This window comes from Pogonomyrmex barbatus, unplaced genomic scaffold (assembly GCF_055798465.1).
Source record: "Pogonomyrmex barbatus isolate J1 unplaced genomic scaffold, ASM5579846v1 scaffold6, whole genome shotgun sequence".
NCBI classification, from domain to species: Eukaryota; Metazoa; Arthropoda; class Insecta; order Hymenoptera; family Formicidae; genus Pogonomyrmex; species Pogonomyrmex barbatus.
This window is the reverse complement of record NW_028297160.1, coordinates 7,430,240-7,456,147: the sequence shown is the minus strand read 5'-3', so window position 1 is coordinate 7,456,147 and position 25,908 is coordinate 7,430,240. Positions and strand designations below refer to the sequence as shown.

General features: G+C 33.0%; 2 protein-coding genes across 9 annotated transcripts in view; one reads left to right on the top strand and one right to left on the bottom strand.

Moving 5' to 3' along the window:
• by (focal adhesion protein tensin) overlaps positions 1-25,908 on the bottom strand; it is a 158,663-nt gene that overhangs the window by 117,466 nt on the left and 15,289 nt on the right. The window lies entirely within an intron of this gene.
• On the top strand, positions 8,733-14,495 carry LOC148935138 (putative sodium-dependent multivitamin transporter). Its single transcript, XM_089082641.1, has 7 exons — positions 8,733-9,696; positions 9,949-10,077; positions 10,556-10,777; positions 11,132-11,475; positions 11,556-11,675; positions 11,943-12,608; positions 13,944-14,495. The coding sequence occupies exons 1-7, from the start codon at positions 9,691-9,693 to the stop codon at positions 14,200-14,202; spliced, it is 1,746 nt and encodes a 581-aa protein (XP_088938767.1). The 5' UTR covers positions 8,733-9,690; the 3' UTR covers positions 14,203-14,495.

Here is a 25,908-nt window from a genome sequence, read left to right as displayed (position 1 = left end):
ATTATTTCTTTTTTCCTTAAAAAAAAAAAAAGAATGTTTTATTTTAATCTTTGTTTTATTTTAATCATGGAGTGACTATTTTCGTATCATTTTTCTATGCGCTGCTTCTGTGAATACCAATGATAATGAGATAAAAATTCAAAACGGCGATATGGTAAATTGAATTATATTACGTAATTATGTATCTTGGCTTGAGAAATTTCTTGTAAAACCGTTCAATCATAAATCTTCCAGTTTTTCTGTGGTTCAGAAAGTATCAATTATTCTCAAGTAATCATCGATATCCCTGGAACAATCTAAGACGCTCTCGAACATTTCTATGCGCTAAGCAAAACTCGTCAGATAGTAATGGAATAAGATCCTGGTGGGCGTGTAGGCAGAAGACGTATTTCCACGTTGATGGGATTATAGCGGACATAAATAACGGAACAAACGTTCACAGCGCGACAGCAGTGCAATGAAAACTTTCGAATCTAGATCTTTTCCTTTCGAATCACTTTGCCGTGGCAAACAGTTTTTTGCGAATATTCGAAGTCAAGAGTCTCATGTATGTTTCATTTCAGCATAGATTTACGTAAATATTTTCTTTATCCTACTTGTGCCAATGCCGTAACGTAAAAGTTTATAAAAGAAAATTGTATAATATTTCATATTGCAAATGCAAGCATTGCTGAACAAATTTCGAAAAAAGTTTAATCTTTTTCAATAATCTTTGCATTTGACATAATGATATTATAAAATTTCTTTTCACACATGATTATTTATACAAGATTACAAAAATATACTATTGCGATTTGCAGATCTGTCGCGAAACCGATTCATAGAAGCATCATAGCACTTTCCAATCCGCTATTCTCCATTGAGAAATTCTTACACGTGTATACGCATATAGATGCATATTAGCTCGTATGGACCTCGTAGCTATCAAAGACATACCAATGTCTTCTCAACGAAGCACTACGCATGAATCGTGCACGGTTTACGCACACACGTATACACACATCATATGCATAGCAGACCTATAGATACTATGAAACTTCCAATCCCATTGTTTCATGCAATACACAGATTTGCTTTTGCATAGCTCGTTATCGTACGACCGCAAAGAAATGTGAGCACCAACAACACGATGTCGTAAGCGACACAAACGTCAGTGATATCAGACATAATTCAAGAATATAACTATTATTTTGAACATACCACACACATACACATATACAAGGCGCATTATTGATAAAGTATTGCTAATAATAGAAGATCTAAGTATTTATCATAAATTATCTGATTGTAAATTACGTCACACTGTGATACACATCAATTTCTAAATATAAAAAAAAAACAAAATTCCGTTTTAATTTTAATTTTTGAAATTACAGATTTATATTTTTCAGATTATGTACGTGGCAAATTTACTTAAAATATTTCCAAAACCATTTATTCGCCATTGATTGCGTCAACATCAATTTAAAGCAGACCACCGCTTCTCCGAATTCAACTTTAGGCCTGACGCAACATTAACGGTTACAGGCACCCTCGTAGATCTATATCGTCCTAGATCCTATGTACCTTCGTCCCAATTGGTTATCCCCATAGGATTTATAGCCGGCAATTCAAACGTAACACGCATCGCCATACGTCACGATTGTAAGTCAGTCTGGTGACTGTACGTGCCTTCCTACATTGAGTTAGCCACCGTTTACGCAACGCTATAACTGTTTGCGTTCCGCGTAATTTCAATATCCCATATGCGTCATCTCGTCATCTCACCGCCCAGCAACGTCGCCCAGCGACGTCTTTCAACTCGCGAAGCATCGCGGAGTATTCGCGCCGCAGCGCGATGTGGAACGGCCACTTCCGGCGCGCGTTGATTGACGCGCGTAAAAAATGGAAATGAGCAATTGTTACGTACGTGTTGGCTTTGTACGCCGAGTTAATTAACCGCGAAGTGCACACGTTACAATAAAACTCGCGCGCGCTAGAATATAGGTGATGTAAAACTATAGCCATGTCCGGCCTGTCCGGAATATTTAATATATGTAGATATTTTATATATATGTATGCGAGTACATTTTTTACTTATATTCATTCTATATTTCAGTAGTGATTTTAATCTTCAATAATTTGAAATACAATTCATTGCTTCGTAACCAACAATGACAAAGCTACGAGAGATTTCTTTCTCAGTGAGTCACATTAGTACAGTTACAGTGCGACCTCGTAATTATTCAACTGATGATAGAAACGCGTTAATAACGTTAATTGATACAGATGCTAAGTAGGTCAACGCTAAACGAAGCTAAAAACACACAAACCTATTCAAAGGATATATTAAAGTTCAAGGACAGATTGTCATTCTTCATTGAGAAGACTTCAAGACTCGTCTCATTCCCATTATACAATATCCGGCAATTTTGAGCGTTATCATCCTGCCTTTCAACACGCTGATATGATTGAATTTTTCTTATATTAACGTAATATTTACTCTTAGGTATTATGTAAATTTATTTAAACTTTTATAAATTAAATAAATAAAATATTCAGTCAACTATTACAAAAATGATTAATAAAGTAGTGATATTTTTACGCTCTTTTATTAAATGTTTGTTATTTTATAATTGACTATTATTCCGATTTAATTTTCAATTTAATTTTAAACAAGAAAATCTCAATTAAAAATATAATTTATCTCAGAGTCGACAAATAAAATATAGTTCTCGGAGCTCTGCAATGTCCGCAATTATGAATGATGGTATGGAAAAACAACAAATTTCCAGGACTACTATAAATAGTACATTACGAAAAGAAACGCGGAGGAAAGAAATACAATACTCGTGTTCATCGTGTACCAGCGATAGATCGGCAGCACATTGAGAAGCTTGTAAATCACCCTGTCAGTCAATACCGATTGGCAGAACAACATTCCCCCTATACATTTTTAGAAGCAACGTCAACAGCGAACATGTAATTTGACTTGTTAAGCCGATCCATTAAGGAGATATGGCTATCGTCAGCGTCGTCATCGGCTCTGCGCGGGTGGATTCGAGGTCGCTCATTTCCATTGCTAACTGTGCTGTCAAGCATACAGAACAAGCTCAAAATTCAATTACTTTCTGCGACCAAAAGATATTTTCAAAAGCGTGGAGTCTCGGCACCATTAGCCGATTGGATCGCCAAATGGAACGCATTATGCGGTTTGTCTGCGATATCATTTCATAATCATCATGATGAATGTTTATTATTATACGTCCTGTGATATCTGCGACACCTAAATTCATAAGAAAATATGTTAGACGTAAAATAACCGGATTTAACTGTTGTAAACTGTAGACTCTGTTTACTGAGATATTTATCAAATGGTATCATTAAAAATGACTCTTTCTAAATTGACTAAGTTGCTACGATAGCATTTATCACATTTTCGAAATAATTCTTATATGAAAATTTTTCTATAATAATACGATCAGGAGAATATTATTTTCAACGAAACAGCAATTGAATAGAAGATTGTCGTCCTCGAAAGTCACGCGATGCTGTCAAGAACCGTTCGAGAATGCATTTCTCTTGTGCCGGCACCTTTTATTATCAGTGCCATGTGACTTTCAGCCTACTGCGAGTTGACAGAGGTAATTAGGTTTTAGCCAGCTCATACGGTTTTAAGCAGAGAATGTAAAATCACTAGTTGCCAGACAGAGAGATCGCGTGTCACCAGGAAAACAGGGGCGACTTCAAGTCTCGCAATCTTGCGGTGCCGCATTATCGATCATGATGCAAGGATGAAACATCCGCATAGATAAAAATAAAAAAAATACGCAAAGAAATTAATCTGAAGCTGTAAACTTTAACAGCGACATTCAAAGCATGATAAATGTTTATCGTGAGTTTCTTTTATAATGCGTGAACAATGAAATAACATCAAAGAACTTTGATATATTTTGTAAGATGAAAATTTTCTGTAGAAAATGCAAAGAATAAATTATTACGTCTTAAAAGAGATAATTTCTGAAGGTAATAAAACACGATGAAAATTATATTTCTTTCTATGTATTGTTTCAAATTATATGCACCGTTATGAGTGAAAATAATAATACTAATATCTGACCTTTTCGCGGCAGCAGGAATGAGGATGCGAGATTAATGTGGCCCATTAAGCGTGCAAAATCGGGCTACTTTATTTATGGTGCAAATATAACTTGACCGCCAAGCCATTGAGCACTTTGAGTTCATGATGCAACGATAAAGTGATATATAACGAGGCGTGCCTGGAAAATATGTAATCGCCGAGAGAATTTGCAAGGAAATTGATGCTCCATCAGTCGACCGCCTGACGGCAATTTGTTTTCCTAGACGTCTCATACTTCACGATCTATCGTGTGCTTGTAATTGTTGGGCCTCTTGCTTTGTTATTGACTGGGTCACATAAGATAGCGGATGTGAGTGAATTACGAGAGCGATGTTCTTAAGCAAACGTCACAAAGGAATAACTTTTATATGGGATAATTTTGGTATTGTTACAAATAAATAAATATTGTTAAAAATTTTGTAATAATTTATATAATTTATCAACTAGTTTTCTTAAAAACAGTTAAAGAATTCTAAAAATTTAATTTTTGTTATTGTTTTGTAATTTAATTTTTCAGAAATACGATGACAAATTAAAATATGGTTAGATTTAATGATTAAGATCAATTTGTATTTTATGTTTTTCTTGCATACCTCTATATTGACACCTGTTAACAACGTAACGTGCTGTCGGCGTTATGTAAATCGTTGTTGTTTTGCCCGATCGGATACAACCGCATTCATAAAAACATTTCACGATAAAAAAATTTATCAATTCTTTCTGTTATTTTACAGTATCAAATAAATTGTTTCATTGATCGTATTAAAAGAAGAAATAATTCTTTAATATTTGATTATTGAGCGTACATCGGAGACAGATTTAATGTTTTCGTATGTGCGTTGCCTCGTTTTTCAACCCGTGTAATTTAATACAATTAATGACCGCACCTGTACGGCCTTGATCGCGAGTGATTGTCGTTCGATATATCGAACGCGGCATCGAAATTGCGACAGAAAGAATTTGCCGGGAATGTCGTTTGACGTAACCGACAGTGTGATTGTTGCGTGACGCCGCACCAATGCGGTGGTTGGAAATGTTTTTACTTGCAGGTGCACTGCGGATCTGAATATTCCATGTCGCAATGCAACGCATAACCGCAGTGATATGTAAAAAGTCAATCAAGCGTTTCATATCATATCGATTAGGCACAGTCATAAATTTTAAAGTTTCGAATCTTTATTATCCTTAATGTAATCATCTAATTACCTTGATGATAATTAAGATATGTCAATAATCTTTGCAATTACTAATTCTAAGTTGATATTGGCTCTGAATTATGGAATTAAATTGATGACCAATTAAATAATTAATTGAATAAATGCTGCAAGACAACATAAAAATATGAAAATATTCAATGTTAAATTGTGTCTTTTTTTTTTCTTTTCAAATTGCTACTGAATTTCATTGATTTTGACTCGGTATTCGCAATCGTACGTTTCACAGTTGCAGAACGTCAAATTGCATTATATGCAAATTTGCTTAACGTTGGCGGTTTATCGATTCCAAATATCCATTAAGCTATGCATCACGGCAGATTGGCACATTCCGGCATACACCGTCGAAAAATCGTCGCTCGCCACACTTCGTTAGTCGTGTTAACTAGCGCTGCGACGCATGCAGGAATTTTAATACGCGGTCTTGTCATATTCTACTTTCCACGGCAAGTTTGCTACTCGACGATACGTACATTGGATGGTAAAAAGGCCTTCACGAGGCATTTCGTTTGCTTCCACTGGGGAAGAGCACATGACTTTGTTAATTAAACTTAATTGACAGCTTTGGTACTACACGCTGCGCCGAGGAGACCCATAAATTTTTTGTCATGCCTTGGAATTCCTAGCAATGCCCGCATCGTCGAATTATGGCAAGCTGTGCGATAATATCAAAGAAACCAATTGACACTTGCACGACTTGATGAAGACTAACGATTGCTGTTAATATAAACTTTTACAATGGTTTAAGCCACGAAATTTTCCCAGCCTTCATAACGTTACTTTCAATGTTAGTTAAGTTTAAATGTGAGAAAATTATAATGTCCCTCTGTATTGAAGTATATGCATGTTATTTATATATATAAGAAACAAAAATTATAGAAACTCGCAAATTGCTTTTCTACTCAAAATGTAAAAGATAAGTTTTTAAACATAATACTAAGAAAAGAAGAAAAGATAAATATTTATGTGAGAATTGCATCAAGACGTGACGATAATGCTTTTTCTATATTTATAATGATTCAGACAAACTCGATAAAAATTTACTACTAGCAGTAATTTGACACCTAATGAGCTCAGATGATATAAAGAAATGTTATACGTGGATAGCACGCTTTGTCGATGGACAAAGATGAAAAAGATATCGCGAGTACAGGATCATATGATTCTGAATCACAATCTGGATTTCATGGCAGTAAATCTAATTATATCAAGTGTCACATTATACCAAGTGTCATTGACAAATTAGTGTCAACGAATCTTAAGAAAAGTATCTTTCCCGCGAATCAATTTAAGAATAATATTATAGGAAAAAATGTATTCTTTTGCATTATTTTATAACAAGTTATTTTTTTTATAAATCCTTATTATATAACTCGATCGTTTTATCTTTTTTATATTATTGTTCCTCTTCTCCTTCTTCTCTTTTTTTTCTTCTTTCTTCTTCTTTCTTGTTAGATATGTGTTTAATTTTTTTAAAAACAGTCAAAAATGAATACATGAATTGATCTTTGTGATAATTAAGTTCCCCATCAAGCACATTGGATTAATTAAGAGCACGAAATCAACACGGCAGACGAAGCGTGGCATCACGCACGAATTGAGTCGAATACCACAATCATGAGACAGGGGATCAGCTATCTCGTTATTAATTAATGATGGGAATTAATTATTAGAACCAGCTCGTTCGCACGCGAGCATTATCAGATCGGCTTACATTCTCAATAAGTCGAATAACGGTAATTTCCGACACCTTCTTGATAGAATATCTTTCTGCACGCGTACAGTGCATTAAATAATTTATTATTCATTTATAAAACAGATTAAAGATATTTAAATATAAATAAAAAAAATATATATGTTTTTGGAAATAAACTTCGAGAAAAGCTAAAATCTATTTCAGTTAGTTGGAAATTAAGATTAAAATCCTGACGACAGCATGATTAATGCATATTGAATATATTTACAGCATAGTCGAAAGTATTTCGTTTCGTATATATTGAAAGAGAAATCAAATTTTGGGTTTATGCGTTTCACAAATTTCAGGATACCAACGAGATTTGCTAAATGTATGTGAAGTTAATTGACACCTGCATCGAAACGATGGTGTTAATGTTTGAGTATACATGATGGATGTGAAAAAGCTTGTTGTCGAATGTTTCTAAGAATTCGTAATCGCGAGCATAACGAGCAAGATCAATTAGTACTTTGCGACTGTTTGACTAATTTATATTTATAGATACATTTTATAAACATTTACATTTTTATTCAAGTATCTTGATACATAAGATAGTTCTTTTAAAGAAAAGAAATTAGAAAATCTATCAAATATCTCAAAATATAAAACATACTTTGAAAATTGCTAATTATAATGTAAAAAAAAATTATTAAATATTGCGATAAGAGATACGTGGTTTTTCCAATAATTGGCTTGCGAACAAAATTTACATCAAATTTCCTAATTGAACCGTTCAGCTGCTTCACGACCGATATACTTTCCCTCATCGAATTATCGAAAGCAGTTTACGCATCCGGATAATATCGACGAATTACATGGAACAAGAGTGGTTAACGCACGGTAAATTTCGATTGACCGTGGGGGTCAACGATTGGTCGATCAAGTTCAGCAGCCAGTTAGCCGACAGTTAGTCTGCTGTCGTCCGGCTAACGACTTAATGACGGGAATTCACCACTTACGAGTTCCTCTTTTTCTCCCCCATCCTATACTCCACTCTTTCTCTCTCCTCATTCCTCTTTTGACCGCAGTTCTTTTCCTCTCTTTCACCGGCAATGCTATTCGCGTAAAACAACGCGGTCGACAGACCAGTAACAATGTCGGAAATTAGTTGACATTTATACGAGATTGTCATTAAGATTGTTATTGTGTACACCGCATCATCTAACTATATTGGAAGAAATAAATTCAAGCCAGACATACACACTAAAGTGAACATATGATGAAATAATAGATCCGATTTCTTTTAGCACTTTCAAACTTTCTATTTTCTTTTTTTTCTATTTTAAACAATGTTAGAAGAATATATATAATTTTATTAAAAGAAACATATTTAATTCTTAAAATTTCTAATCTAGATATTTTTATAAATAAAAATTATTTGTGATTTGATTACATAATGTCAAAAATATCTGAAATTATTACACTTCCACAGCACCGATTATTTATTCATTTTGTGCAACTTTCCTTTGTTCTTAAAATAATATGCTCGACGTCGTAATAGTAGGAAATCGACATTATGATTACAGGATATCATTACACAAGTAATTATTATGTTGATACAATAGTGATACAACAGAAATCGCATTCGCCATTTTCGTATATCTTCCGCAAAATAAATTTTCTATTGTTTCATTTTTTTATTATCATATTATTACATGTAACATATTTTAATCCTTGTCTTCTTATCTTTAAAAGTATAAAACTATATTTATTGCATTTTAAAATCAGAAAGAGCACGCAAGAAACCTGTTTATAACCAGTTTAAATGTAAATTTAATGATGTTAGAAATATAAATACTGTAAGATAAAATATTGAAGACATATTCTCTTAAATAAATGTAATTATGTTTGTTATTTAATCATTGTCGGAATTAAACGTATCTATCGATTCATAACTTCTACTTGCCTCTTTACGTTTTCATCGCTATTAAGTGAATTGATCTATTGTACCGATTGGCGTGTGAAGATAATCATCTTGAACGATATCGTCTATGGCACATTAAATTAAGGTTGAGCTTTATCCGATGATCACGATCTAATCTTTCCTCAAGGAGTCAATGTGTTTTTAATCGGTATATCCGTATTTAATATTATAGCCATCGATCATGATATTTGTAAATCCATAGATCTAGAAATCTAGAATTCTAAATATTAAGTAACAAATTTTTTTATACGTATATATTTATATACGTATATTCATTTATAATAAATAAATTTATAACACTTAATATATATTTTTTTTCTGCAAAACTTAATTTTTTCTTTAATCTTCGTATAAATATTTACGACACTTATGTAGATTAATTTTTCATCTATCTGACCTATTAATTAACATTAAACAGCATGTTGCCATATCTAATGTAACTGATGAAAAATCTGTGGCTTGCGTGCTTTAATGCTAAAGATGCCGAGCAATTCTTTACGTAATAACTTCTCTTGCGTTTTGCAGACAATGGAAATAATACATTCGTTAGTAAGACCTTGTCGAACACTCATGAACATTTGGATATTCGTACTCTTTGTGTTCTCGGAGTCCATCCAAATCCATGAAATTTCCATCAAAATTAAGTAGGATTAAAGTTTAAAATTTTTCATCAAGTGAATAGTGCAAATTTTATAAAATGGACGTAAGTACTAATAGTTTATTACATCAAGTACAAATAATTCTTTTATAAAGTAGATTTATTAATTTTGTTTGCATTTTTAAAATATTTATGAAAATAATTGGTCTCAAAATCTTGTTATAACATAGCCAGACATATTTTAATATCAGATCATTAAAAAATTGCATTTAAAATTTTTACTGTAAATTTTTTAATAACTATAATACATAATTTTCCATAAATAAAGAAGAACTTGTTTTTTATCTTTATTTATAGACATATATTGAAGGTGAAACTCACAGGTTGCAATGGCAGGATTATCTTGTGATCGGCGGAATGATGTCGATCTCTATGATTGTCGGGATTTACTATCGATTCAGCGGCGGTCGCCAACGTACTGCAGCGGTTAGTTTAGTACAAAAATTGCTTTCTATGCAACAAATCGATTCGTCGTTAAATCAATCCGATCATGATAATCCGCATGCAAATCATATCTCTTTGCCTTTATATATACGATCGATCTCGTAGTATGATATTACTGTCTACGTAAATTACAGGTCAGCTAATAATAAATTAAATTCTAGTTTCCAAATGCTTTATGTGTTAATTAACGTTGAGCCGTTATTAAGATTAGGCTCAATAACTTGGCAAAAAGCATTAATTGATGATAATATATCTAGACAAATCATATTTTCATTGGCTAATAGAATTCCAATACAAAAATCTTTTCTTACAAATGGAAATAGCAGATTTACGTCGATTAATTTTATCTATCGAGATAATAACAAATGAAAAATTCCTTTATGATAATGTTGCGCATTATAAACGATACTTTGTACATATGAGATTGCTACTTAACCAACTGCATAATTATCATCGACAGGAATTCTTCAACGCGGACAACTCATTAGGTGTCTTATCTCTTGCGATCGCTATGATGGCTTCTCATATATCAGGAATTACCATGCTCGGAATTAGCGGAGAAACTTACATCCGCGGCATGATTCTTGTATTATTTTATGTTAACGGCCTTTTCGTCGTGCCGATTATAATAGTTACATATTTGCCAGTTTTCTTCGAACTGAAAGTCATAAGTATCTACGAGGTAATTATCGATTGCATAAACGATATTATTTATCGAAGTATTTTAATATTTTAATGTTCTTGGGGAAAACCAGTTATATCATGTAATATGTTGCACAAATATCAAACACATAAAATTTCATGAAATTTCATGAAATTATTTTCTACAATTTTAAACCGAAAAAAATGTAAAATTAATTCGTAAATACGAATTAATCAAATATTTACAAAAATTTTAAATCAAACCACAAAATAACTTTGTTTAAATTTTTAATAGATTTTTTTTAAGTACCGAGAAATGTATTTTGAATGAATATATTCTTGAAACTTTTCGAGATAATGAAATAGTTTCGTTTGTACATTTTCTTTTTCTTAGTATCTGGAAAAACGATTTGGATTGTACATGCGATTGCTCGTAAGTGCGGCTAATTTCATCGAAACAATGTTATTGACCGGAGTAATGCTGTACGCTCCCTCGTTAGCTCTCGAAGCTACCACAGGTTTATCCAGTGTTATGAGTATTTTGGTACTTGGCGTGATATGCACCTGCTATTCTACATTAGGAGGTATCAAAGCGGTTTTGATCACTGACATTTTTCAAGGCTTGCTTATGTTAGTTGCTCTTTCCACTATCATCTTGATTGTCGCCCAGAACATCGATGGAGGAATCGGCGGCATTTGGCGCATCGCACAAGAAGGAAATCGTTTAAATTTTTCTGAGTAAGTTGTTTATCATAATAAAATAAATATAATAAAGTTTTTAAAATAAATAAGAATATTAATAAATTTTTTTTATTTAGATGGTCTTTAGATCCAACCATAAAATACACGTGGTGGAGTCTCATGCTTGGAGGAGGATCGATAGGTTTAGCCTTTGTTGCAGTAAATCAAGTGCAGGTTCAACGCTTGATGACTGTCAAGTACGTTGATACATATTTTATTTTTCATAGACTTTTTATTTCTCATTTATAATTATCTTAACTAAATAAATCTAGACGCATAATAAATTAATATAATATAATATAATATAAATAATATTAATAATATAATATAATAAAATAAAATCTAGGTAGTCAAAATGTGAAAATATTTAAATTGCATCTGCTTCTTTATTTTATTATATTGGATATTCGTTTAAAATTTTTTATATTGTTATAAATATAACGATTTATTTTTTTCTTTTGCAGAAATGTGAAAGTGGCCACAAATGCGCTGCTATTATGTGGTCCTTTTATTCTTCTGGTGGGCTTTTTAACATGCTTCACTGGATTGTCACTTTATGCGCTTTATAAAGATTGTGATCCCGTAGCTTCTGGAAAAATTTCAACCTACGATAAAATACTGCCTTTCTTCATTGCGGAAAGATTATCACCTGGATTGGTCGGTCTTATTGTTTCCGGTGTATTCAGCGCTAGCCTAAGCACAATTTCGGCTATGATGAATTCGTTAGCCGCAGTGGCACTCGAAGATTATGTAAAACCGCTGCATCGAAAGTTCAGAATAGATTTTTCTGATAATAAGGCGGCCTTCGCAGCAAAAGCTCTTACCATTGTAAATGGCATTATTTGTATGTTCTTAGCGTTATTATTGAAAACAATGGGCACATTAGTTACCGTTGCACTTAGCATTCATGGAGCTATCGGTGGCCCGATTCTGGGTATCTTTACTCTCGGAATGGTCTGTGAAAACGCTAACGAGGTGGGAACTATTATTGGCATGATTACGGCTTTAAGCGTCTGCTTGTGGGCCACTTTCGGACAACCGAAACCAGCAGCTCTGAGTTTACCGATATCGATTGAAGGTTGTGCAAATACTACAACATTGATGTTGACCGAACAAATAAACTTCAACAGGTAGGATATTTTCAAAAAATGCAATAAGACAATATTCATTAACATTTAATTGACATCATTCAAATTAGTCAAATATTTGAAATCGATTTTTTTGCTTTTTAGTTCAAACATGTTAAGAAATATATAAACTAACAATACTTAAATAATTTTGAAAACTTTCAAATTAAATTCATTTCTAAAATTAATAAGATTAGTCACCCTTAATAATTGTAATCAAATATTGATTTCTTAATAATAAAACACAAAAAAATTTTTTTTTAAAGAATCATATTATAACTAAAAATAGATTTTTCCAAAACTCATAACTTCATTAATTTAAATTTTTAGATTTATTTTTTCTTTTTCATATTTCTTTAATTTATTATATATTTCAATATATACTGTATTTTTCAATAACATCGCAGAAATTGATAAAAGTCTTGTTTTATATTTCCATATTTCTTTTAAATTAACAATTTTATCTCGAGTAATGTTAAAACATTAGCATTATAGGGAATAAACGCGATATGCTATACAATATATTTACAATTGGAAGCCATTTATCTTACTTGGTTAGACCGACGAATCGACCGAGCATAAATTTATCTTAGGGAAACAGATATGGGAGAAAGAACGGCTCAACGGTGCGTATGGCGCGTATCGTAACGACGATTAGAATATGAATTATCGGTCTGCCGATAATTGCCGATATTGCTGTAAATCGTCTTATCGCGATTCTTCGAAATTCGCGGAGCGTCAATGTTGCTATAGGCATAGAGATATCTCATTCTGCTGTAATTAGCTGCGAGTTAAGCACCGCTTCCTGATTTCTTTCACGTTTGTCGCTTTCTCATGGACTATAAGCTCGCTATTCGGCATTCCCACGGTGGTAAATAACGCTAATTGCACCGTTAATAAACTGAAATTACGGTTGTCTCGCAGAATCCTCATCACGTCGTTATTAGTGGGATTAGATATATTATAGCTTTCTCTTTGTCGGCAAGAATTCGTTTAAATTGACCGCTCCATTTTCAACATGGTAAGAAATTGAGAGATGACCTATGGGGAGACGTAAAAATGGATTTGATTTAATTAAATGATCTCGATGGTAAAAAAGAATAATAAATGCGTTTCTCTTGAACGTAATTCCAGTATAAGTAATGTTTTCATCATTAACAGTAAATGTTTTACTAATCATGCGTTATATTACAAATAAAATAACAAGAAAATATAGAAAATAAAAATTTATTTCAAGAAAAAGATCTTTATTTAGTGTTTAAAATATATAAAATATTCATTGAATAATATTTAAGATTATGATTTACTTCATTCTTCATAATTTGTTATTTTTTGCAGTACTGTACAACTAGATCAATCTTCGTACTTCTATTTATATCGCATTTCCTATCTATGGTACAACCCTATAGGATTGACAATTACTTTACTGGTTGGATATATAGCAAGTATAATAGTACAGCGAATTCAACGCAAAAGCAATATCGAACACGATCCAAGTTTGTTTGTACCATTCGTGGCCAACAGAATCAAACGACGACGTCAGGACGCGCAGAAAACCACGAATAGTCAGCTTTTTGTTTTAGAACCTGTAAGATGACTTGTGTAATTAAATACCTTGTAATTTAAAATAAATTATTTCATTAAATCAGTTGATATAGAATAACTAATAAGTGACTGATTATTATAAATAAAGTTATTACAATTAAAACTTTTGTGACATTCAATTAATATGTTTAATTAATTCATTCATTTTTATCTAAATAAATGTAATATACATGGTTACCAATCGTATTATTGATATCTCTTATTCACATTCTCGCATAGTTATTAAAAATAATACAAATTTGTCACTACTCTTTATTACGATATAATAAAATGCACATCAAATGTTTCTTGCAGTGTTTATTTTTCAATCTTGATATATTGGTAATAAAATTAACATTTACGATGATATTATTGAAAGACTTTCGACGCAATAACATTCTCACAAGCTTTCACTTTGCGGCTAATTTCCATGTCGATTTATGAAATTGGCTACAGGCTATTATCCAATTATAAGGCAAGTAAAAACCTGTGCGCGAATCGGCGACAATCTACCGTGATGAATACCGGTAAGCTTGAACAAAATTTGCGCGTTGCAATTTTTCGGCGGCTTCGTCTCTGCATTAATTTGCAAGTTAACGAGCACTGATTGGCGGAAAAAGGTTCGAGGGGATAATGCGCCATGTGGGTCGATTCGATGACGGCGAGTCGGCGATTTAAATGGAACGATTCCGCTGTGTTGCCGCCGAAATTGGCGCGACTTATCTCGTAATCGTCTACAGTCAATTACCGTGTCCAACACGAGCGGTCTTTTAATTCGTTTAATCGAGGTTCATCTCCGAACGTTGTTGCCCCCTACGTGGCGCATGATTGAACGGTAAAAGAAAGAAGCAATAATTGATACATTGCCGGGAATTGCTGTTACAACGTTTACAGGGAACATTCTTTTTTTATCCGAACTCGTTTGGTGTTCGAGCGAACAATGAATTAATTTTGTGATGATATTTTGACTTTACTATTAAAAGAATATTAATCAGTTTTCATTTTGTTAAATATATATATATATATATATATATGTTTCCAATCTTTCTTGTTTCTTTTAAAAATAACGTATGAGACACACATTTTGAAATGCTATTTTATATGATGTACAAATACAAATTGCGACACGATCTACGTATTACAATGAGGTTTTCAAAATCCGATTCACATTCGGAATAAACTTTCGAAATACATGGATCATGTAACGTAAATTGCATGAATCGAAACACAAACCAATTTTCCCCACGCAATCTCCTCAGCTTATCATTTCGATCTACAAGAGAGACTCGCGCCGCTATCGCGTGTGCATCTCGTTGCATTTTCACGATGACTAGACTCAGCATCGCGAAGAGGCCGACTGAGAAGACCGTCTTGAGGATGCCGGAGGACGATACCTATAGAAATGCGCATACGTATGAGCACAATGGCTGGAACTTTCATCCCACCCTCGCGCGAGCGATTCGCGGACTTGCATTTAAAATTGAAATCACGGGTATCGACCTGAGCTTCATACGCGGCACTCCACGTCCGATCTCGATTATCGACGTTCCCCTTTTTATCTCGTCCTTTCTTCTCGTCTCTATCGAACCATTCTTTTGCCTCTACCATCTATCCTTGTGGCTCGCGCGAATTGCATAAATATGTATGAGTTGTCTGGCGCGCGGCCAGGATGAATTTTAAAGCAGAAATCCTGCCGACCGGTTCATTCATCGGCGTAGCTGGACGTGTTTACGTTACGACGAGACGAATTGTTTACTCACGGGAGAAGGGAAACTTCAGAACCTCCGAGAATTCCGTGATTAAATTTATTTAAGGTATAATTATTTATTTAAGGTTTTACAATCGAATAATGGACTGAGGTAATGGGATGGGATCTCAACTATACATGATTTTATCCAAATTACGTTGATATATGATGTGGTTGTGAATGTGAAGAATGTAACGTAGATTAATGGAATTGTGTTAATCAAAGTAGCACAAAAAATATAACCACGTGAGTTATAAAATTATTATGAGCATTGCAACAATGTTGTAACATGTTTTTCAATCTTGGGAGAATCGACTTGTGACTTTGAAATATTCAATATGTCGAAAAAATTTGCACCTCGTGCCGGATCTCCGGGTCTTCCCGGAGATGACCTATGCAAAAGACAGTTCGTGCGCGATGCAGAATTCAGCAGAACAGCCGACCCATGAATTATAGGGAATACGATATCCATCTCGTGTCAAGATCTTACGGTCGTTGCATTAGCTGGCAGCAAAACGACGGAAAAGAACGGCGCGGTTTGTGAAAATTTAGAAATTACATATAATATGCGTACTACACGTATGATAATAGAACAAACTGACTACAAACAAACTTGTGCAAAATTTAGATCTTTTAATTAATCAATATTATTCTAACTGTATATTATTCCAGCTCTGATGAAAAATGACTTATAAATAATTCAGTGTAATACGTAAGATATTGAAAATATGTGGATATTAAAATACGTTCTAAATTTTTAAAACTCTTTAGACTTTAGAATATATTTGTAGATATTTTTTGAATTTTCAATCATATCATCATTATAATTGGCGCCAGAAAGAAGAAAGCAAGGTCTGGATATGTTATTACGAAAAATGCCCTGAAGTCTTTGTTGCAATGAACGGCGCAAGTTATGAGATGGTCACTTACAGCTACCGTGCCTTGCAGCGGATCCTTTCTACCGATTTAACCGCAAAATCGCCCAGCGGGCGGGTCTCTTATCTCGAGCTTAAGTGCAACTTGCAACTCGCCACCGATCGGCTCGCCACCGTAACGGCGTGGTGAGTTTCACAAAGCGTGCCGTGTGAAATAATGGCTACCGGGAAGAACACGGCACAGAGGCGGATTTAATGTACCACGAACGTGCCCGAATTGACTTGTAAAATCGGAAGAATCAATTGCGTCTGGGAATATTGATTCCCGCCAACATGGACGCGATCGCACGTCGGCTCATACGTTATCCCGCGGGGGATGGAAATACGCGATGTGCGGAACGTAAAGCCATGAGAAATATATGATAGTTTTTTGTAGAGCCGGAGAAACTAAAATATGATTCCCTATACGATAGAGTAAAGTAATTTTGTTTTCTTCATAAGTTTTCTGCAATTTTCACTATACTTCGACATAAAAATCTAGAGAGCTCAAGATATTACGTAAAAGTATCATTAAAATAATATGAATCCAAACAATAATTTACTTGCAATGTACAACTTGCACGTCGAAGGAGGATATTCTAATTGCACATTACAATCAAAATTACGGAAAACATAATTTCTAGAAATATCTTATTACAAAATCGGGTGTTAACCGCCTCTGGTGATGCAGCTGATACTTACATCTGCTGCGATCTTATTGCTCCCCCGCATTTATTGTGCGGGGTTTTTGTTGGCACTTTGTCGGCGAGTTCGTTATACTGGATAGAGAAGTATTCAACGTATCGAGCTCAATCGGTCTATTATTAGTACGTGTAGTCACAAATCGCTTCTAGCCCTTCGGCTGCCAAGCCCATTTTTGTTACATGTATTTTACAAATACTGGCTTGTGCAATCGTCGTAATGTCTCGCGCGACTTATCACTTTATATTTTCCGTTTCTCACGTTGTGGATTAAAATTTAATGATACAAAGATCAATCTTTGAAAAATGTAAAAGGAAACTTTTACAATTTTCAAAAATATCATTTGACAGTTCACATTAATTAATTATATAATTACTTGTTTATATATAACTGTTTACGTTTAACATTTATATATATATATATATATATATATATATGTGTGTATATATATGTATAAAATTATATACTTTTTAATAACAAAAAGTATAAATAAATAACTAAAGAATATATGTAACAATAATTTTCAGCACCACCATGATGATCATGACATCACGCATCGTTTTTACGACCGGAAGGGAAGCTGTCAGTTACAATTCGTAACTGTGATACTACATAATGTTCAGCGTGCCTTGAAAAACAACCCTTAATCATTTTAACGTCCCTCGGTTGGGGAGGACTGTTCAAACAGCAGATCGAGCGATATTCTCACGCGCCCTTTTGGGTATGGGTGCGCCTATATCAACAAACACCTACCTTTTAACACGATCTCTCTTCAGCGCGCGGTATTCGTTCGTTATCGAGCATCAAGCGTGTTCGATTATGTTTTAACTCGTGAGTACGTATCTGTCAATGACACGTATGGAAAGGATCTGCTGCATAATCACGTTTAATCAATTACCGTTGATTGCGAAACCGATTCTGCTTCGATTATATGTCCCGGCATAAAGACAAATTATCAATGAAGATAAATATATGAATTATATGAAGATTAGAATAAAATTATCATGTTACAAGATAATTAATAATTGTTAATATTTTTCTTTTTAAATAAATTAACTAAAATATGCATAAAATATGCGATTACATACATTACAAGAATTTCCTCTTTTCTATTATTAGCAATGTAAAAACCTTATATTCTGCTTTTCCTCATCATTTCAACAATAATATTCAATTCTGAAATAATATAGAAAGTTAAACACAGACCACGAATTCTATTTAAAGGATGTTTGGAAAGGAAATAGTAGAAATTATAAAGAATATACTTAAATATTAATGGTATTTTTCTCAATTCCTATATTTTATAAAATAAATGGGCTGAATTTTAGGATTAAATCTCTCTTACTTAAATATTAATACTGTTGTTTTTAATCATTTTAAAGTTGTTTTAATCATTAAAACGAAATTATTATTTAAAGAATATAAATACTATTTATGTTTGTTAATTATAAAACATGTATACCTTAACATGTTTAATATACTTTTGTGTCAATACATTATTGTTATTAATTCTCTTGTTTCAAGGAATTATAATAGAATTTAAAGGTATACCGTATCGTATTCAACGAAAAATTTCAACTAAAAATGAGAATATTTAACAAAGTACATTGCGACTTTAACATTTTATCTTTCTCTTCATTCGTATATAACTTGGAAGTTTATGTACATTTATTATAATATTATAGAAGTGCATTTTATTATATATGCGTAAAATCTTCCAAATGACGTAGCATTTCACGATACATACCAGGATGGGCCATGCATAATTCCTCGGCGTGAAATGATACATAGCGCTTCATATAGACCTATTTATAATATAGCATGTATTTGCTGAAGATTTAGAATCGTGACATTTCGCCCGTTAATGTGAAATCAATTTACCGTTATAAACTATATTTTTTTGTTGTAATAATAATCTGTTATAATAACAATCTTTCAAAAGGTCGAGTGAGTGTGCACAGACGAAGTTACACACGAGTTAGAAAGCATTGCGATCTTTAACACACTCCTCTTGACTCCAGATAATTTGTCAGTGCGGCGCGTAGAAATTACAAAGACCGAGTTATTTTCTCCGGGTGAGAAAACTACATCGAGTTAAAGCAATTTCAACGATATTCTGCCGCACGCGAGAGATGCCGTTGCCAACAAACGCGCCAATTTGCTTCGTACCGATATCGCTTTCGCGTCAATCGATTCTAACATAATAATGTCAGAATGGACTTTAATTAAACGGATTACAATCTTGTACGCCCTCGACTCGTATTGTGCGCAATTACTGGCGAGGGACCGAGATATTACAATAGAATCTGAAATAATGCAGAAGGTGCGCCACGCGCAAAGCTTTACTTCGTTGCAACTACAAGGTATTATTAAATTGAATATGATATCTTGTCTTATTAGTTTGTAAAGACGAGAAGAATAATTACAGACTTCCAGCATTCGCCGTCGGCAGTTTCATGAGATAAAATCCTCTTTCTCTTTCTATTTTAAGTAACATTTAATTTTTATATTAAGTATTAAGTTTTATATTCAGTTTAAATATTCAGTAAATATTTTTCCATCCATTTATGCAAAGAACTTTTTATTAAATTTGATACAAATTGCAGAAGTCATCATATTTAGAAAGATACCCTTTTTGGATTATTTTGTACGTATGTGTACATTATAATATGTAAAATCACATGTACGCTCACTAATCATGTTGCAAAAATTGAAATTACGATTAATTATTTTACAGTCTCTCAAAGAAATCAACCACTATATTTAATTTCTATACACTCGGCCTGACTCAGGGAGACCGATCGCCCCGACAAGCTCGTAAATTGGTCTTTATCAGCAATCAGAAAATTCGACTTCCGCATGAGTAAGAGCTGCATACGATCACAACGAGTCGTACGCAGCGGCGTTCTTCAAAGCGATGCCGCCGCGTAGTGTGCGTGCGTGAAACGTTCGCGTAAAGCCATTCACCGTGAATTCCAAACGAGCCCGTCCACAAAGTCTCGCTGATTAAAGGATTTCCGTATTTTCCCTTAGAGTTTCATTAAATGTACATTAGAGAAAGTGTAATTATGTTTAGTCATAGAGAATAAGAGTTAAATTGAAACAATTCAGTTTACGTTGTTTAGAAGCAGAAGCTGTGACGCATTCGGTGATTGATTTCAAGAAACATGCCACACGATTTTGACACGTTTCCGCGACTTATGTAATGCGGTCGTTGTACACTGTCTAAAATTAACGATCAATTTATCCCTAAGGTATTATATTGCTGGTCAGGCGCCAATAGCTATTATTGCCAAGAACTACAAATGAGTAATGTTTCCGCTGATATAAATAGAAGTCTCTGATAGATTTTCTTAGAGCCGAATTTATGAAGAATATTTATAAGTTTTGCAATATAATTTATATAACATTTGAGTAAAATTAAATAAATTCAAATTCAAGTAATGTTGTCAATGAATCTTGCAAAAAATCTTAAATTAAAACGTTTTTTATTGCCTATATATATATATATATATATATATATATATGTGTGTGTGTGTGTGTGTGTGTGTGTGTGTGTGTGTGTGTGTGTGTGTGTGTGTGTGTGTGTGTGTAAATTAAATTAGGTATAAATAGAATTTGCTATTAAAGCTGTGTTGTGCTTAGTTACATATCCAAGAACAATTGTAGCATACATCATTAGGTCCTGAAACTCCATACTAGACCTTCGTTAACACGTGTTAAGCAAAAGGGAAAATCCATCAATGTCTAGTCAGAAGCATTGTCTCCTATAACGAACAAACTGTTGTGGCTTCATGATTGGAAAACAAGAAGAAATATTAGAATCTGGGAACTCTGAAATATTAGAATCTGTGAATTCTTAAAATTGTGAAATCTTAAAATTTGTAAACACAAAAATAAAAAATAAAAAAAAGTAACAGGAAAAGATGTGATAAAAAAGAAAAGCAGGAAAGAATTTGAATCTTTCACATTTTATGCGGTCAGGGATGAAAAGAATTAAAATTCAAGATGGCGCTACAACAATAGATGCAATTTACAAAATAATGTATTTTTTTGGAAAAACAAAAAAATAATGAAATGGCAGCTATATATAAATATATATATTTATATATGTCATTTCATTAATTTCTTGTTTTATATACATAATAATATATATATATATATATATATGGCAATAAAAAACGTTTTAATTTAAGATTTTTTGCAAGATTCATTGAATGATTATTTGAATTTGAATTTATTTAATTTTATCCACAATCACATCCAAATCACAATCGTGACACGTACCGATATCTTCATGAAGAAACGCAAGAAGATATACGTCCGGCTTATTAAAAAAGGAAACTATCTTTACCCCTCTGGCCGATTATGTAAAACAAGTTCCACGGGTGGCCTCGCAGTCGCGTTGGTATTCTCATGCGGGGCACACAATCTGGTCTTTCATGGCGTGCAATTGCGCAGACGTTTCTACCGATCCACCCACTGAGATCTATCGATTTCCGCAGCGTTCTCTCGAACTGTGACATTGTCAAGCGACATCGTTTGTACGTGATTAATCCTTTAATCCTTTCAATCTTCGCGTAAAATGACAGTAGAGAAATCTTGTAGAAGAGCGAATCCGGGTTACCGTGCCAAATTAATGATTTTGATTTACTATTTTTAATGAATATAAAAAGCGCAAATATATTTATAATTAATTTCAAAGCTGATTAATAATTATTTTTATCAATTAATATGTAAAAAAAAAAATGGTATCTCATTATATCATATTGAGAAGCCTTTGTCATTTATTTTAGTAAGTAAAAAAATTTTATTATTTTATTAATGAAGTCTCTGATTTTCCGACGTTAATTAGTTTCAAAAATCTAGAAATATATAAAAATTAAACTATTTTCATCTCAATATCGTTTTAAATTTCTTCTAAACATTTATTAAATTTTTATATTTTTTTAATAATGAAAATAAAAATTTATTTTTCAAAAATATAAAAATTTCTATTACCATTTTTAAAATTAAATGTATGTAACAAAAATTATAATCGTAGTATATTAAGTAAGAATTATTACACATTGTTTACCTTTAAAATTAATTTTATTTTTAATATGTTATTTTTCTAATAAATATTTCATTAAAATGATAAAAATTTTCAAAAAATGTAGATTATGATGTTCAGTAACATAATATTCTTATTCTAAATTAATATTCTTCTGATATTAATATTGCATTCTGATACAAAATAACATGTTTATCCAATATTCATAATCGTATTTGGCTGGAATCCATGTTTATGTTTTTCACATAAACTTTCATGCCACGATGTCTTATTTTCGTCAATAACCGAACGCTGTTCCGAGAACTTATTGTGTAATACCGGTACGCACGGTCTTAATTTATATCAAAAAGGTTTTCTGACTGAACCGCTGGACCATTGTTCAGCAAGATGTTCGCGCATGTGGAATAATACACCAGAATGCGAAAAGGCGGGATCCTCTTTAGGAACCAGCGTCGAACATCATTCGAGACGAGTATCGCCGTTGACCGCAGGGTCCATCGAGTCGACACGAGCCGTAAAACTACGTTCTTTGTTCGCGCGCGCGTGGTCGTTTGCCGTGCTCGAAAGCTGGATTTCTCAACCGCCAGTGATATCTTCTCCAAGTACCAGTTGCTCGTAAAATCACAAGTTATTTCGAATATATTTAGAATTTCACTGGTTTGAGTCAAAGAAATAGCTGAGCAAGAAATTTTGATTCTTAGATATACATATAGGATAACGAAGTGATTATTGATCATTAAAAAAAATACCTCGAAGATAAAGTGATAAAAATAAAATATATAGTCTAAGATATTTTGAACTAAAAGACCTTTTTTCCATAGTCACAGTTTGCTTTAAATTGAATAAAGCGAGTGCATTGGATTTTAAATATTTTCAAATGTTGCATTAATATGTCATCATATCGCGAGAGCACGTTCTTCGACTATAAGAAGGATCTTATGCACATATTCAGCATAGAAATTCATGTGTGCGTTTCCTTTGTACAGGCCACCCAAAAGGATTTCACGAAATATAGAGGAAAGTTATGTTAATATGACCCTTTCTCGCTAGTGTTATGTATTGCAGGGAACGAGGATTGAATTAATGAATTCGTATCTGATAGCATAAGAGATCTTTACAAATGATAATGAGTTCACATGTCATATCTTAAAGTTAGATTTTTCAAAGTTCGATTTTAAAATCGGGAATTTAATTCGCATGGTACACTTCGGCGAAATTTATTTCACTATCTCTTTAATTTATTGCACCGATTAGACATATGTAAGATAATTTTGCATTATTAGAACAAAGTATAACGTTAGGGAAAATTTTCAATTTTCATATTTCATTTTTTATATATTTTATTTTTTATACGAAATATAGAAATATATTTAGAGATTTATAGAGATTAAATTGTTTTTATAGTTTTTTTATAGTTTTTTTTTTCATTTATAGTTAAATAGCAGAAATTGACATATAATGTGAATCACAAACATAAATCATTGTCTAAGAAGGGTTAAATCACGAAAATAATATGAAAATTGTTTCACGAGAATGCAAAACAAATCTTTGATGTTCCTTTGCGGCAAATCGCCGTTCGCTTCATGGATTTCGAGTCACGACCACGATAAGATTGAGAGCCGTTCTCGAGATCGCCTCCTCCAACATATGTCGCGGCTAGCGTGACACGATCTCGCGTAGGACTTCCACGGAGACGATGGTATATGTGAGAGAAAAATGTATGGAAACGTCTTCGAGAGGGTGAAAATACACGAGCACTTGATAAATTCATCCGAGACGCCTCACGGTGTACAATTGAAGATTTAGCACGTTGAAGATTTAGCGTTATTTATGGACGATTCAAGCGTGTACGATGCGAGTGTGTCCGCATGTATTTCCGCGAAACACATTCGGCTAGAATTGTCTCTGCAAGATGAGACAGTTCATGGATTCTAGATCTTTCCCAGTGTTTCAAAATATACTGTGTCTCGTACCGCGAATCATGTTCATACACATGATACAATGTACTACAATTCTATTTTTACAACATGCTTTTATCATACTTGTAAAATTTTTTAATAATATTAGAGGTTTTTATTTCTCATAGAAAAAACAACTATTGTTTATTTAGCTCATTGTATAATTTTTTAAGTTTTTGTCAAGAATTCGGTGGAACGTAGCGTGAGGATTCTAACAAGGCCACGATTAACGCGCTTCTTTGAACCCCTACAAAACCGGTTCCCCTTTTTTGTAGGTGTCGTCGCCGCCCAGATGCGCCCTATGAAGGGCGTCGTGTTCGATTATGTGTGCTTCTCCGTTAGGGCGTAGTATAGGTATTCAAGAGCGAGAGAATGAGCTAAAGGAAAGAGGAGAGGAAGGAACAGTCGGAGATCCATGCGTTCCCGACCTGCTCTAATCTGCCTGACAGTAAAGATCTCATGAGTTTCTTTTTCCTCCCTATCGTGCCTCTTCCTGCTTCTCCTCCTGCTCCTCCTCCTCCTCCTCCTCCTCCTTGTTTTTCAACGTATGATGTGACACCGCGATCTAAATCGTCCGAGCTTGTAACGTGGCACTTAACTTAGAATGGAATTTCCTCGATCGATTAGAACCATGTCGAGAATACTTAAGGTCGAAAGAAAAGAAAAAGTTTAACTAAAGCTGCAGAAGAATCTTTGATTACATTACGCAGCAAAGTTGATTTAATAGCATTTCTTTACTGGTCAAAAATAATAAAATCGTATAGTTTTAATAAATTAAGAGAGTAAAATAATTCGCGATATTTTTGTGGCAATTTAGTTAATTTATATTTTTCAATTTATTAAAATTATTTTTTTTAATTTAATAGAATCATAAAATCATAAAATTTTATGATTTTGTGATTCATTTTATAGTTAAAATCTGGAAGTAATAATAATAAATTGAAATATATATAGATTTTTTTATTAAAACAAATATGTATATTTTACTTATGTAAAAACTTTGAAAATTCTGTAATAAAAAATTCTTTATAATTTTATTGTAGACAAACTCATCAACTAATTAATTATTTTATTAATTTAAATGAAACATTTTTATTTTAAAATTCGTTTAGGATGAAAGGAAAAAAATATTTTTTTATGTGTAATCGTAACATGTATTAAATAATTTTTAGGAATAAAACATGTTCTATTGAAGTGTCCTTGGAGTTGTGGAGTGCAACGATATATATGTATATTATTATTCACATCGCGAGATTCGAGTGTGCTGGTTTGCATGTCATCACATTACTCATCGAAATGCAATCATATCAAGTACAAAGAGAAGTCAAACGCGAACAATTAGCTC